General features: G+C 49.1%; 1 protein-coding gene across 2 annotated transcripts; it reads left to right on the top strand.

Moving 5' to 3' along the window:
• Positions 1-766: 766 nt before the first annotated feature.
• On the top strand, positions 767-14,005 carry PPP1R1A (protein phosphatase 1 regulatory inhibitor subunit 1A). Of its 2 annotated transcripts, XR_002320630.2 has the most exons (8): positions 767-1,073; positions 10,071-10,131; positions 11,498-11,535; positions 11,702-11,765; positions 12,438-12,596; positions 13,001-13,107; positions 13,214-13,317; positions 13,879-14,005. XR_002320630.2 is itself a non-coding variant. In XM_020966258.2 (7 exons), the coding sequence occupies exons 1-6, from the start codon at positions 990-992 to the stop codon at positions 13,105-13,107; spliced, it is 513 nt and encodes a 170-aa protein (XP_020821917.1). In that variant the 5' UTR covers positions 769-989; the 3' UTR covers positions 13,879-14,005. The 2 variants fall into 2 exon arrangements, 1 of the variants encoding a protein (XP_020821917.1); XM_020966258.2 differs by lacking the exon at positions 13,214-13,317 and having other exon boundaries at positions 769-1,073.
• The last annotated feature ends 801 nt before the right edge of the window (positions 14,006-14,806 follow it).

The raw sequence follows: 14,806 nt of genomic DNA, 5'->3' as shown, positions 1-14,806 counted from the left end.
GATCCAAGTTGGACCGATATACCCTCCCCCTCTCCCCAGTTCGGCCTTTCACCCACTTTCCAAGGCCCATAATTCAATAAAGGAAAAGAATCCATCCATTTCACAACACCCCATCCACCCCCACACACACACACACACACACACACACACACACACACACACACACACCCTCTTCCTCCTCCGGGCTAAATTGCTGAATCCCATATGGCTGTATCTCCTAGCCTTCCTTCTCCAATCCCAGCACAAAGCATGAGCACTTTATAGGGGTGACTACAGGATTACCAGACCCTTCTGAGGTCATCCCATCCATCTTTCTGCTTTAGAGCAGGATTTGGAAAATCTCAGGAGACTACACACAAAGCCCCCTCCCCTTTATGGAAAGTCCTTACCAATGTCTAACCTCAGTCCTTCCTGCTACAAATCGAATCCCCCTTTTGTCTTGCATCTTCATAGAATAATAACCCTAAAGAATATTTACTAAACCATCCATTGGTTCCTGCCCCTTCTCCCTGCCCCCGCCCCCAGACCCAGCTGTGTCCCCTTAAAAACCTGCCCAACCTGGATAAATACTAGGGTTTGGGCTCCGCCCGACTGGACTCAGAGGATTCCTGGGCCCCCGCCCAAGCTTTTGCCATCTACCTTCTTCCCACTACTTGGTGAAAGGCCACGCCCCCAGCCCGTGGCACCCTGGCGGTGACCCCCGCTGGCGCGGACTCGACAGGGTTAAGGTTTTGGGGCGGGTGGGGGTTCTGGGAGGAAGGGGTACGGAGCCAATCGGCTGCGGCTGAATCCCGGGGAGTGAGGATCCGAGAGCGGAGCCGGAGCAGCGAGCGGGCAAGCGGCTGGGGCAGCGACCAGGGGCAGGAGCAGTGAACGGGAGGCAGCTGGCTAGTCCCTCGTGCGCTCCGGGAGCCGCCCCATTCCCCACCTCCACTGTAGCACCAGGCTTCTTCGGCCAGAAGGACTCAGGCGTCCCCGGCACCCCAACCATGGAGCAAGACAACAGTCCCCGGAAGATCCAGTTCACTGTCCCGCTGCTGGAGCCGCACCTGGACCCGGAGGCGGCGGAGCAGGTGGGGCGCATGGAGGCTTTGTTGGGCCGAGAAACCGGGGGCGGAGTAGCATCCCCGGGGTGGGGGAGGCAGTGGCTAGACTCGGCTGGACAGAGCTAAGAATAGGAAGACTTCTGCTCTTTCGGGAAGTCGGGGAGCAAGAGGATCCATCGTTCTGAGGGGGCGCCCCTCTTGCCCCCGTGATTGCTGTTGTACCCCTATGTTGAAGGGGAATGATGGAAAAGAATTCCTGTTTAACAATTGGATGACCCCCCCCATCTGCCCCATACTCAGAGCCACAAACCCATTTGGACCTTTATGAGACAGACGGACAGACGCTCCCACTCTCCTTCTCACTACTCCCCCCCTCCAGCCACTTCAGAGACACGGCACAGACTAGCTCCCTCCCCAGCCTTATTGGGGGAGGTGGGGGATGGGAGGAAAGATGCTGGTTCTGTCCCTACAACCCCTTTCCCTTCATTTTGCATGCACCTCCTCCCCACCCCGCCTCGGTTTTTAAAGGAATTGGGGGGGGGAGACTAAGGATCTCCCACAGTTTCTCAGAAAGTGTTGGGGGCCAGGAGGGAATTAAGTTGATGAGAGCCCAAAATAACAGGGAGGGAGTGTTGGAGGGAAAGGGGGGAGGGGAAAATGTAACCCCAGCTTTTTGTCCTGGAGGTAAAGAATGAAAGGAAGGAGAGTTGGGGGGTGGGGCGCAAAGACTTGGAGTAGGGAGGGAGCTGAGCAGGTAACAGAATGCTTCTCCCTGCTCTGAGGAGAGGTCTTCTGAAGCTCCCCTCTCCTAGGGTGGGGCAAAGAACACCTGGACCCTCTTCCCAACAGGATGGGCCCTGATGGGCACTGGGTGGGGAGGGGCAGGACCTTGGGGAGGGGGCGCAAGGATCTGAGTTAAACAATATGCAGATGAGAAGGATGCTACATGCAAATGATACCTGGTTCTCTGGGATCTCCCCCCTCCTCTGGACCTGGCCAAAGGAGTAGGTGACATAGACAGGCCTTGGGCTGCCTGACCTGAGCTATTTTTAGCTCAGAGCAGTCTAACAGAGAGAAGGGAGGGGAGGTAGAGTGGACACAGAGGCTAAAGGGTGAAGGCTGGAGCCACTGTGTTGGCAAAGGGTTTCTGGGCAGTACTACAGCTCCACCCCCACCCCCCCCACCCACCCCACCCCCACACACAGGCACCACCAAATCACCAAAGCTTATTTGCATAGTTTTGTAAGTCATTTACCCTCTCCCTAAGACTCTCAGAATTGCCCTCAGTCAACCCCAAATCCATTCAGTCTAAATTCTGGTTTCTGATACATACATTATCCCCCTTCTCTGTGTTAGGACTAGAGTTCTCTCTACCTGGAAAAACTCCCAGCTGTCCTTTCTGGGATCCTGAAGGGAGGATGTTTTTTCTGCTCCAGCTATTTGGCAAAACAGAACCCAGATGTGAAGGGAGAAGTATTTCTCTCTCCCACTCTCCTTCCCTCCCCCCCCACTTCTCTTTAGATCTCCAAAGCAGGGATTCCCCAGGTGCCCACTAGAATAGTGGGGAGGTCAGATGAGAAGGACAGATGCCTCCTCTAGGCCAGATCTTTTCTGCCCTCCTCCCCACCTCCTCTGAGAGGTGAACAGAACCCTGTCTTACAGGGAAGGCCAGATATCCGAGTCTCAGATAGTCTCTCTACCAGCCATAAAATAAGCCATGGCAGCTGCAAAGTGTGTGGTTAGGCCTCAGGAAGATCTCCCTGAGTGTGGGGATGGGGCTGGAGGGGAATGACGGGAGACCTCTATCCCTAATGAGGAAAGAACATCCTCCACCCATTTCCTTGTCTGCTACTTCCCAAAAGATAGGAGGATAGAGAAGATGACCTCTGGCTCCGAACGAGGGGACTGATGATAAGAGGCCACGTGTGTTGGGGGTGGAGATCCAGGCAGAACTAACGTGATCTGCCTCCAGCTGGTCTCTTCATCCCACTGTCATGGGTTTATTCTTTGTTTGTGGTTGGGGGAGGCAGGTGTGTGTGGTTGGAGAGAGGAAGAGAAGGAGAGGAGAAGAAGGGACTTACAGAGGTACAAACAGCAGCCAGGTCAAGAGTCCTTGCCAGTGGAGATGAAAATTAAGGGGAGCCAGCCAAGAGACATAAGTGCTTTCTCTCCAGTCTTCAGCAAACCTGTGTCTTCTTAGTCTAAAATTCTGCCTCTGGTCTAGCCTCATTCTCTCCTGCTGGGTTATAAAGAACCTATGGCTTTGGAAGAATAGCTGGCTAAGCTGGGGGGGAGAGTCTAGGAGGGCAATAATGATGATAATTATAACACATTTAACCTTTTGTGGTTTACAAAACTTTTTCCTCACTACAACCCTACAAAAATAAGTAGTGTGAATGTAATTATCCCTATTTTCTAGATTTTGAGGCCCAGAGAGATCAAATCGTCAATTCAAAGTTTATTACCTTCATTTTACAGGTAACAAAACTGAGTGCAAAAGACTTGTCCAAGGTCATACAACCTACTGCTTCTGACTCCAAATTCAGCCCCCTTTCTTTCCATGACACCAAAGTGACCGGCTCATTGCCACACAGACACTAAGTGTCAGGGCAAGAGATTTAAGCTTGTCTCCTGGCTACAAATCCAGGAGAAAGACTCAGGAATTTGGTGGGCTCTGTCCAATGAGGCAAGAGGTAGGAAGAAGACCAAAGTCATCACATGGTCTGTCAACCATCTGCAAACTAGTCTGGGCATAAATCCAGACTTGGAAGTTTCTGGGAGATTTGAGGAAGCTTTGGAAGTCTGTGGAATAGCTCCGGTTAATGGGAAGCCCTTGCCGAAGTGGCCTGCTATGTGCCAAACACTCAGTTGGGTACTAGGGAGACATAGGTATGACAGTCTCTGTTTGCAAAGAACTTCGGAAATAGGAGGAATGTAATGAAAAATAAACGAGAGATCCAGACAATACATAAGAAGATCTCTAGAAGTTAAGAATGTAATTTTAGGTGGGGAAACTGATAAGTGGAGAGATTGAGAGGCCACAAGGAGGAAGACAGCCCCTAAGTTGGACCTTGAAGGAAGAGAGGGACTGGAAAGAAATGGGAGCTAGGGGTGGGGGGGTAGGGATGGGGCAGAATTGATTCATGGCATGAGCTAAGGAGCAGGATAGAATGGGAGTGGACCTCAGAGCTCCAGTCCAACCTTCTCGCTTTACAAATGAGGAAACTGAGTCATGAGTAGTGAGTGGCAGAACTGGGATTTAAACTCAGTGCTCTTACTCAAAATCTAGAATTCTTTGCAATAGGCTGTTGTAAAATTAGAGGACCTGGGTTCAAACCTTGGCTCTGTCACTTACTCCCTGAGTGACCTTGGACAAGTCATTTGACCTAAGGCCTCTCTTTCTCTATCTGCAAAATTAGAGAGTTTGACAAAATGACCTCTACGATCAAACCCAACTCTAGCTCTGTGAGCCAGTGGAGAGGAAGAGGGAAAGAAAAATAAGATGGAGAAGAAGGAAAGGAAAAAAAGGAAAGTGGGGAGGGAGAAGGAAGGGAAAGAAAAGAAAGAAACAGAAAATGTGAAGAGAAGAGTGCAGAAAGGGAATGGAAGAAGTAGGGAAAAGCAAAAAGAAGGGAGAGAGGAGAAAGGAAAGAACAAAGGGAAGAGGAAATGAGAGAGGGCAGATGTAGAGGAGAAGAAAGAAGGCAGGGAAGAGAAAGAGGAGAAAAGGAGAAGAATCGTGGGCAATCTAAATTGCATTACAGCAAGAGGCTAGAAAGGGTGTGGGATTTTTAGAATACGGAGGATCTTTCTTTTTCCCCAGCCCAGGCTTGGGGGTGAGGGGAGGCCTGTGGAAAGAAGGGATGTTCATCAGATCCTAATATGCCCTTATTCCACAAAAGATTATCCATTTAGAGTTGACAAGGACCTCATAGGTCACCTAATCCAATCAGTAATTTTACAGAGAAGGCCCAAAGAGACTTAATAACTTGCCAAAGCTAGTTTTCCAACCCAAATCCTCTGCCTTCAAGGCCAATATTCTTTCTACTATCCCTCAACGGCCTCCAGGACTTAGTCATACACACAAGTGGAGGACACACGGACGTACCACTGACCACGTGGCTGTTTGTATGGCTACACACATATATCAGATTGGTGTTGTCAGAACCCTTGAAATGTCATCCATCCATCCATTAACAAGCATTTAACTACTTACTACATCCTGGGCACTGAAAAGTTATGAGGATACAAAACCAAGAGTGAAATAGTCCCTGCTCTCAGGGAGCTTACATTCTAAATAGGGAAGATGATGTATGTATGTATGTATGTATAAATAGTCATGTAACATATGCAAGATAAAATCAAAGGAATTGGGGGGGAGGAAAGGGTGATCAGAAGAGGCTTCATGTAGAATGCAGCACCTAAGCTAAGTCTTGAAGGAAACCCAAGGTTCCAAGAAGCAAGGGGAAGACAGAATACAGTGAGTGTGGAACAGTGAATTAGCCAGTATGGCTGGCAGAATCATAGAAACAAAAATCAGGATGGGTCCAGGTTGTGAAGAGTTTTAAATGCTGAATATTCAGAGAATCTGGGATGGGGGAGGGAGGGGGCACAAGGAAAGAGATAATGAGTTCTGTTTTGGACGTGTTGAGTTTGAAATGCCCATGGGACATCCATTTTGAGACATCCAAAAGGCAGTGTGTGATGCAGAATTGAAGAGAGATTAGGCTAGAACTGGGAATCATCAGTATAGAGATGGTAATTGTACCCATGGGAGCTGATGAGATCACCAAGATGGGGGGGGGGGTGGAATAGAAGAGAGCCTGGACAAAGCCTTGGGGTACACTTACAGTTAAGGGATATGACGTGGATGATGAATCAGCAAAGGAGACTGAAAAAGTTTGAGTAGAAAGTTAGGAGAATCAGGAAAAAGCAGTAAACCCAGAAAGAAGAGAATATGTGGGAGAAGAGAATGATTAAAAGTGTCATATGCTGCACAGGGGTCTAGGAGAATGAGGACTGAGAAGAGCTCATTACATATGACAATTAAGATATCACTGTAACTTGGAGCAGCCTCCGTTGAGTGATAAGGTCCCAAGCCAGATTGCATGGGGTTTGGAGCATGAGGGGAGAGGACCGTGGAGGCACCTAGTACAGATGGCTTTTCAAAGGGATTAACCTGAGAAAGAGAGAGTCATAGGATCATCGATCTAGAATCTAGGGACCTCAGAGGGCATCTGGTCTAACCCCCTTGTTTTACAAATGAGAAACTGAGACCTAGATAGATTAAGCAATACACTCAAGGTCGTACAGGAAGTGACTAGGTGGTTCTGGATCTAAATTCTCTGATTCAAAAGCCACAGTTCTTTCCATTGTCCCACACTATCTATAGGAGGATAGTTAGAAAAGACAGTGGGACCTAATGAGGATTGTCTAAGGGTAGGTGAGAGTTGAGTGTGTTTGAAGGCAGCAAGGAAAGAAGACTTAGAGGGAGAGGGAAGATTATTGAGAGAGGGAGAATGATAATAAGGTTACTCTGCTGGAGAAGGCATAGAAAATGTGGATCAAAGGCCCATCTGGGGGGTTGGCCTTGGTGAAGAGAAGAGCCACATCTTCATCATAGACTGTAGTAAAGGAAGAAATAAGAGAGATGAAGTCAAGGGGTTGTAAGATGAGATGGATAAATTGGCAGATGTGGAAGAGAAAAAAGAGTGTTCTCAGCAAAGAATGTAGGATTCAATAAAGTATGAGACAAGAGTCTCAGCTAAGGAGGGTGGAGGTAGTAAGGGAGAGAAGATGGGATTTGGTACAGTCTTTGTGGGAAGTGGAATAGAGAAGCATTTGGCAAAGAGAAAAAGGACTGTCTGGCTTCAGTGAGGGCCCAGTTGAGACATTAAATAACGTAAATTTGTGGTTCAGCTAGTCCAGGCGGTTAGTTTCAAGACTTCCATCAGCTCCATTCAGTAGCAGATGAGTAGAAGAGGAGGCACGTGGAGGGCGTAATCCAGGGTTAGAGTTTACCAGGGCACAGGACAAGGGGGTAAGGGAACTGGGAATAGACAATGGTGTGGAATTGGACGGATTCGCTAAAGGGTCTAGATGTAGAAGGGAGGAAGGTATAGCCAAGTAGAGGTGGGTACCTGGCAAAATACAGAGGGGTATAGAGACTGAAGGTCATGATGAAGATGGAGAAGAGGTTTGAAAGGAGTGAAGCATAGGGAAAGATGATATATAGCAGATTGTGATTAAAGAAGTGCAGTTCTTGATCATGAAAATGGAAGACTTAATGAATGATGGAAAGATTAAGGGTGTGTGGCCATCTTTGTGTGTAGCTGAGGTGGGATGGAGGAATAGGTCAGGAAAGATGAGCAGACTGAGTAACTGGGAGGTCTCCTTGTATATTGAAGTCTCCTTAGTATGAGGACATGAGTTGGTGAGTAGCTGTGTGACCCTGCACAAGTCGCATAAACCTGTTTGCCTTGGTTTACTCATCTGTAAAATGAGGTGGAGCAGGAAATGGCAAACCACTTCAGTTTCTCTGCCAAGAAAACTCCAAATGGGGTCACAAAGAGTCAGGCATGACTGAAAAAAGACTGAACAACAACAGCATGAATTGGTGCAGAGAAGAAGACTGTGAGCCAGGCTCAGTGGAAGAGATGTGCCCCCAGGGAGAGGAAATGTCTTATTCCCACCCCACCTATCATTCCCCATTCATCTCCTGAACTGTCCCATTATTCTTCCTCTTTTGCATTTGAAAAGTCCTGCCTAAAGTCTAATTTTAGTCCCTCCTGCTGCAGCAGAAGGGCATTTTGTGGATAGGAAAAAGAGGATTCCATATGTGCTGATAAGGATCCAAAATTATTAAGAGATTTGAAAATGCAAATCCATTTGTCATTTTGTCCCAGCACCTTGCACAGTACTCCAGGGTAGTCATTTCATCAATACTTGTTGATTGATTGGTTTCTTGACACAATCTTTGCCCTCACATCAACACTACCTCACCTCTCCAGTTGCTCTCAGAACTGGACCATCCCTTTCCAGTTCTGTCCAGCCACTTTTCTCTCGCTGTTCTACACCAATATAGTACCCAGAAAGAAAGAAATCTACATGTCCAAGGATCACTTTCAGAGTAGCCAGCCCTATTGGCAGCTTGGCAAAGGAGCAGTAGTTTGGGTGAGGTCAGAGAAGGGGCTGTTACTGGTGACTTTAGATGAATGAGAGGGTCAAGGGAAGGGCACGAGAATTCCCAGCCACACTCAGTACCCTAACCAAGGTCCTGATATGATGGAAAGAGCGCTAGACTTGGAGTTTGGAAAGACCTGGGTTGGATTCCTCAAATCTGACACTATAGGTGTGATCATGGGAAGGGCACATAACTTCCTTGGGCTTCAGTTTCCCCATCTATAAAATGGGCATAATAATACTCATCCTACCTACTCTAAAGGATTGTTTTTGAGGATCAAGTGAGGATATATGTGCAATCTAAGCACTTTACAAACCTGCAACATTATAGAAATATAAGCATTTAGTATTATTATCGTGATTTTGGATTCTGGGTCCTTTCTGCAAGCCTCATCAGGAGGTGCTGAAGGGTCATTTGAGAAAAAGGTCAGGGACCTTCCTAGAGAGAGAAGAAGGGACATGGAAAGAAAGATGATAGGAGATGCTAGTAAAAGAGTGGCCAGGAGGAGATGAAAATAGACTGAAAGGAAGCTGGGAGATGCCGGGGTTCGGGGTTGTAGTGGGGGACGGGGGGGACAGAGACTGTGATATTGGTGGGGAGGAAGTTCAGTGGCTGGGGGACACTGATGGAAGAGGGGTCTAAAGACATAATTTGGAAGAAAGAGAAAGAGGAGAGAGTTTGGGGGTACTAGGGAAGAGGGAGTGGAAGACATAAAGGATGAGAAGCAGTGACTAGGAGAACACTGGGAAGGAGCAGGATCTGGGAGATTATTCAGGAAAGAGCTACTGGTGGGAGTGGGACTGGAAAAACTGAGGGGAAAGGGAGAGGGACTGGATGAGACAGGAGGGGATGGGGACAGAGCCTAGAAAGGACCTTAATGAGCCTGGGCTGGGAGAATGAGCTGGAAAGTGGCCAGGACCGATTTGTCCTATTCTAACATGTTTGGGGTCCTGTTGGAGCTCCTCCCATATCACCCCTGAGATATGAGCATTATGGAGTGGAGAGACTCTCTAGAGATGCTGGCACACCAAGGTCCATATTTCTGCTTGGTGGGAAAAACATCCTGATCTCCCAGGTTATTTCTGGCTATCGATCCCTGGACAATAGTTAGGAGCTGATGCAGCTGCTGAGAAGGGAGTGCCCAAAAGCCAAGAAGGGAGAACTGAGGCAGTGGGTTATTCAGGAGAAGCTAAACCTGGGGTTGGGATTGGTATAGTCGTTAGCAAAAAAACATTATTGGAGGGTTAGAGAGACAAACTTAGAGGAGACCATAAAGGAAGCAATTTGGTGAGTACCGTGTTATATGAAGATGGCTCATGGGGGCACAGTTAATAATAATGATAGATGGTGTAGAGTGCCTTACCATTCATAAGAACATTTGTCTCCTTTGAGCATCACAACAAACCTGTGAAGTGGGCAGTGTAAGTATTCTTTTCCCCATTTTGTAGACTAAGAAACTGAGGGTCAGGGAGCTTGAATGACTTATCATAGGATCATGGTCTTAGAGCTGGAAGTGATTTTTGAGATCATCCAGTCAAATCCCTTCAATTTATAAAGAAGGAAACTGAAGCCTAAAGAGATGAAATGACTTGTCCAAGGTCACTGAGATAGTAAGTGGCAGAGCTGGGATTCCAACCCAGTCTTTCCATTTTGCCACACTGAGTCTCTTTGTTCTGTGTTGTATGAGGGCGGACATATGTTGTGTCTCTGGATGTGGTTCTATTGGGTGTACATTAAACGGAACCGGGCTGAATCCGTTTGTGTATTGCACTATTGGTCACTAGGACTCTGCTCTGTCTATCTGGCAAGACTTCATCTCCTCCTCTTTTGTACCCTCCCAGATCCGGAGGCGTCGCCCCACCCCTGCTACTCTTGTGCTCACCAGTGACCAGTCATCTCCAGGTAACTCAGAAGCCCCCTAGGCAGTAAGAGGGTACACCATGAAGCCTGGGTCCCACAGTGGAATAGGATATCTAAGTTCCAGGGGAAAAGTGAGAGCTAGAGGTAGGAAAATGGGGTTCTTGGGGCTCCTGAGTGAAGTGAGTTTGAACATGAAGTGCCGGGATCTCAGGAACAGAGTAAAAGCTGGGTGCAGGGGGAATAGGATGCACAGAGCAATGGGCCAAGGTCTGAATGCTTATATTCCATGGGGATGGGGGAAGATACCTAGTTACTAGGAGAGAAATAAGATTGGGGAAGGTAGCCTAGGTGCTGGTGAGTGCATTGAGAGCAGGCTGGGCTAGCAGGAAAAGTTCCTTTGCTTTCTCAGTGATGAGAGCAAGGGCTGGGAGGGGCAGAGGCACCACCTGCCTCCTCAGCCCCACCAGGAATTGGGCTGGTCAAGTGATTGCTGGTTGCCACAGCAACAGCCTACTAGGTTTCTCCAGTAACAGAGATGCTGCTGCTCCTCCCCTTCCCCCGCTTCCCCAGGAGGGAGACAATGACATCTGTGAAGGAGGGAGCCCTCCCCCTCCGTACTCCCTCTCACAGCCCCCAAAGACTTGAGAGTAAAGTGTAAAATAATGGTAAGAGAAAGGCCAGGAAGGCCAGGACTCCAAGTCACCAGGGTCTCCTTCAGGGGCCCCGTTCAGGGGAGAGAACAATGTGGGAGGACAGTGAAAGGGGAAATGTAAGACTGGAGCTTCAGGAAGCCAGGGCTCCAGCCAGGATGAGCTTGCTGTTGTCTGACCCCCCCTCCCCTCCCCACCCAAGCTGGCCTATGAACAGAGCCCCATCCTAGGCACCAGGTGGAGAGGACAGAGCAACAAGGACACGTCACTGGCCAGCGTCCACACAGCACCCAAGCTGACGGGCAAGAGTCCCAAACACAGGGACCACGACAGAAGAAATGGGAATCCCAGACTTCAGGCCTGAAGCTTAAGAGTAGTGCAGTCTGGAAAAGGTAGTCAGGGAGGGCTTCTGGGAGGAGAGTAAGGAGCAGCATTTGAAAGGAGATGAATTCAAATGCTATCAGCAGCAAACGCTGCTACTAGTGGCAAGCCCCTTGGGCGCCTTTTCTCACCCTCCCTTAGAGGCATCAAGACATGGTGGAAAGGGTGGGGTCCTGGTGGCAGGCAGGAACCCTGAGTTCTAGTCCTGGCTCCTTGACTAAGCTACTTCATGACCTTGAATGAGTCACTTCCTTTCTCTGGGCCTCAGTTTCTTTGTTTATAAAACAAGGGAGCTGGACTAAATGATTTCCAACCTCCATTCATGTTCTCAACTTCTATTTCTCTGATTCTTTCCTCCTCCCTCACTCCTTTCCCAGAGATCGATGAAGATAGGCTTCCCAATCCTCTGTTTAAGGTGAGTGGATCCTCTACATAAAACCAAACACCTTCTTCCCTCTCTACCCTGAGGGCAATGGAATGTACAGAGGCCTAGTGCTGCCCCCAAGGCACTAGAACAAGGTGGGGAGAGGGGAACAAGCCTCAGGGCCCAAGGTCCCAGCTTCATTCTGTATCCCTTACAGTCCACATTGTCCATGTCTCCAAGGCAGCGGAAGAAGGTGACCCGGACCACGCCCACGATGAAAGGTTTGGGGGACCTTCCACACCCTCCTGCTCTCTCCTCCTTCCATTTCTTTCTCTACTCCTTCCCTTGAAGTCTTTAAATCTGTTGGGCCCAAGGCAGGTGGAACTCTGTCTGAAAGTGGGGTTTCAGGGTCAGGAATGGGTGAGACCTCCTAGTTCAATGATTCCTGAGATGGGAGAGAGAAACTGCAGTATCCTTGGCCCCATCCTCTGCCTCTCCCTGGCAACACATCTTTGGGCAAGTCCTTTCTCTTCTTGGGGCCTCAATTTCCCCATCTATAAAATGAGGCTGTTGAACAACAATCTCTCTAAGACTGAATCCTATAGGACTTTATAATCCATCTGAGTCAGAAGAGAATCTCTCCTGTTCTCAAGACCTCTTCCCTGAACTTACCATTGTTTCCCTGTAAGAAAGTCTTTTCAAGTGTCTAATCCAGTCTCTCCTACTATAGTTGACATTCCATGACTTTTTTTTTTCATTTCTCTGGAAGGGAAAAAATTTCAATGGGTCCAGTATCCTACAGTTCGAGGACCCCGACAGGATGTCAGGATCACTAAGTTGTTCAGTTTGGGGGGGGGAAGCAGGGATAATGGATCTAGGGGGACCATCTGGGGAAGCATGTCCGACATACTCCTCCTTCCATGTCACTACCCCCCCATCCCTATTCTCCGAAGAGCTCCAGATGATGGTGGAACATCACCTGGAACAGCAGCAGAAGCAGCAGGGGGAAGAAACTGAGGCAGCAACAGCTGAAAGTGAAGAAACACAGGAGACCTGCCTGCCTGAGACTGAGGAAATGGATTCAAGGCTGAGCCTCACTGAAACTGCCCAGAGTATGTGAGGGATGGAGGGATGGGGAGGGATTCACACCAGGGGACATCCTGGTCCCCTAGTCCTGTGGTAGTGGGGAGAACAAAAGAGATTTCCCTTTAAAAGAGAGGGTGAGGGGAAATCTAGTCCCAAGGCTGAAACATCTCAGCAATGCAGGGAGATTTACATACATTTTCATCTCATTTACATATCATTCCTAGCAGCGCATCTCCAACTCCCAGGTTTGTCCTCTTCCTCCATTGCCCTCTCCCCTGGAAAAACTCCAGGTTAGCCCTTTGTGAGTATGCCCCACTTGATCCTGGGCTTCTCTCCAAAGCTGAGGGTAGGAGAGATGGGGAATATGGGGCAGCAGTGGCCCGATCTCCCTTAGGCCCCTCCCCAAGGCAGACCCTTCTCCCTTTCCCAGGGCTTCCAGAAACCATCCCCAAGATCCAGGAGACTGGCAGTGAGGAATCTAGCTCAGAGGCACCAGCAGTTCATATACAACCTTCAGGCTCCAGGGGGGCAGACTAGGTAATAAGGCCTGGAGCTGAGAGGCTCCCCCAACAGAAGGGTCGGTGGGGGCTGAGGAGGGCAAGGAGGGAATGACGGGTTTCAGCCTCTGAATGGGGTGTTCTAGGTGCCCACACCACCTCTGAGGGTCAAACCAAAGTAGGTGGCCTGGAGCTACAGCAGGAGGGCTTGAGGTTAGACATCAAGAAGGAATTCCTGCCTCTGGAATAGGTAAAAGAGAGAGATTTGTGGAAGCGTTGGTGGGATAGTGGAAAGAGCACTAGTGTGGGGGTGGGAAGAGCTGGGTTCAAATCCACAACCACAAACACTGATCTCGGTTCTGCACTCACTAGCTGAGTGACCTTGGGCCCATCATTTCATCTCGCTGGCCCTCAGTTTCCTCATCTTATAAAGTGAAGGGGGGTTAGACTAGGTAATACCAAATTCCTTTCCATCTTTGGGGGAGGCAGGGTTGAACCCAAAGAGAAATTCATGGCCTGGGCTGGGTTAGCAGTGGTCCTGAGGGGGGAAGGGACATGGAGAAGATGATCCACCTTCTGAGTCCCAGTGTACCCTCCACGTCCCAATGCTCTGCTCTTCCCCAAGGGGAAATACGTGAGAGGACTAAGTAGAAACAGGCTCAAGTTGTAGCAGGAAGGAGAGAAGTTAGATATTGGTCCAAAAGCGGGAAACAACCCAGGCCTGGACAAGATGAGCCCCGAAGTGTAATGTGTTGAGAAAGTTGTTCCTCGCCCCCCTGACTCACTGTCTCCCTCTCCCCACCCCACACAGGTCAGAGGGCCATGAAGCTGACCAGGAATCGAGGCTGGGGCTGGGGCCCCCGCGAATGCTGGTTCTTTTCTTCTTGTTTCTTCACATCTGGGGGAAAACTCTTGTTTCTAAAAAGTGATAAATCTGGTGTTGGGCCTTTGGTGCCTTTCTTCTTTCCCAGATAGGAGGGCCTCCAGTGTCCTTGTCTCCCTTCCCCCACCTCTTAGCAAGCCTCTTGGGACTGCAGAGACAGCCCTGGCACTCAAGCCAGAAGACAGACAGCTTTTATTTCACAAGCAGAGGGATGAGGATCACATACACAAGAGCTATCCATTTGCTTAGGGGGAACTGCTGCTGGAACTTGTCTCCCTGGCCATTTTGGAAAACAGGCTGGGCCCTATGCCTCACAGCACAGGGAGGCCAGAATGACCTTGGGAATCCCCCAGCAACGTCTTTGCAATGTCAAGGAAGGAGAAAGCCCTGCCTTGCTATAACCAAGCTGGGGCTCCCTCTGGTGGTCAAAAGTCGGCATGACGGCATTCCACGCAGGCCACCTCTTCTGTCTAAATCCAGAAAGTGTGCTGAGTATCCCAGACAGGGGGCAGGAAGGAGGCCAAGTTCCCAGATCAGTTAGCCACTGTTACCCACTTTGTGGGTTTATCAGCATCTCTTCTCCTTGCCAGCTGTCCTGGTGATTCATGATTCAGATAGAGCATGAACTAGGTTAATCACTAAGACCCTTTCTGACTCCAAGATTCTATAATTCTGTGGGGACCAGGCCAGAACTCTGAAGGTGGGTATGTGTGGCTCGGCCCATGCTCCAAAGTCAGCCATGATTTGGAGACAGGAGCCATTATTCACCGTCAGTCTTCTCCGTCCCCATTGATAACAGAGATGACCAGCATGGAAGCCAAGTCCATTAACAAAGGAAGGGGATGATCACGGGGAC

The sequence above is a fragment of the Phascolarctos cinereus genome, unplaced genomic scaffold (assembly GCF_003287225.1).
Source record: "Phascolarctos cinereus isolate Bilbo 61053 unplaced genomic scaffold, phaCin_HiC Scaffold_1;HRSCAF=81, whole genome shotgun sequence".
NCBI classification, from domain to species: Eukaryota; Metazoa; Chordata; class Mammalia; order Diprotodontia; family Phascolarctidae; genus Phascolarctos; species Phascolarctos cinereus.
Note: the sequence above shows the minus strand (reverse complement) of the source record. Positions and strands in the feature narration are given on the sequence as shown.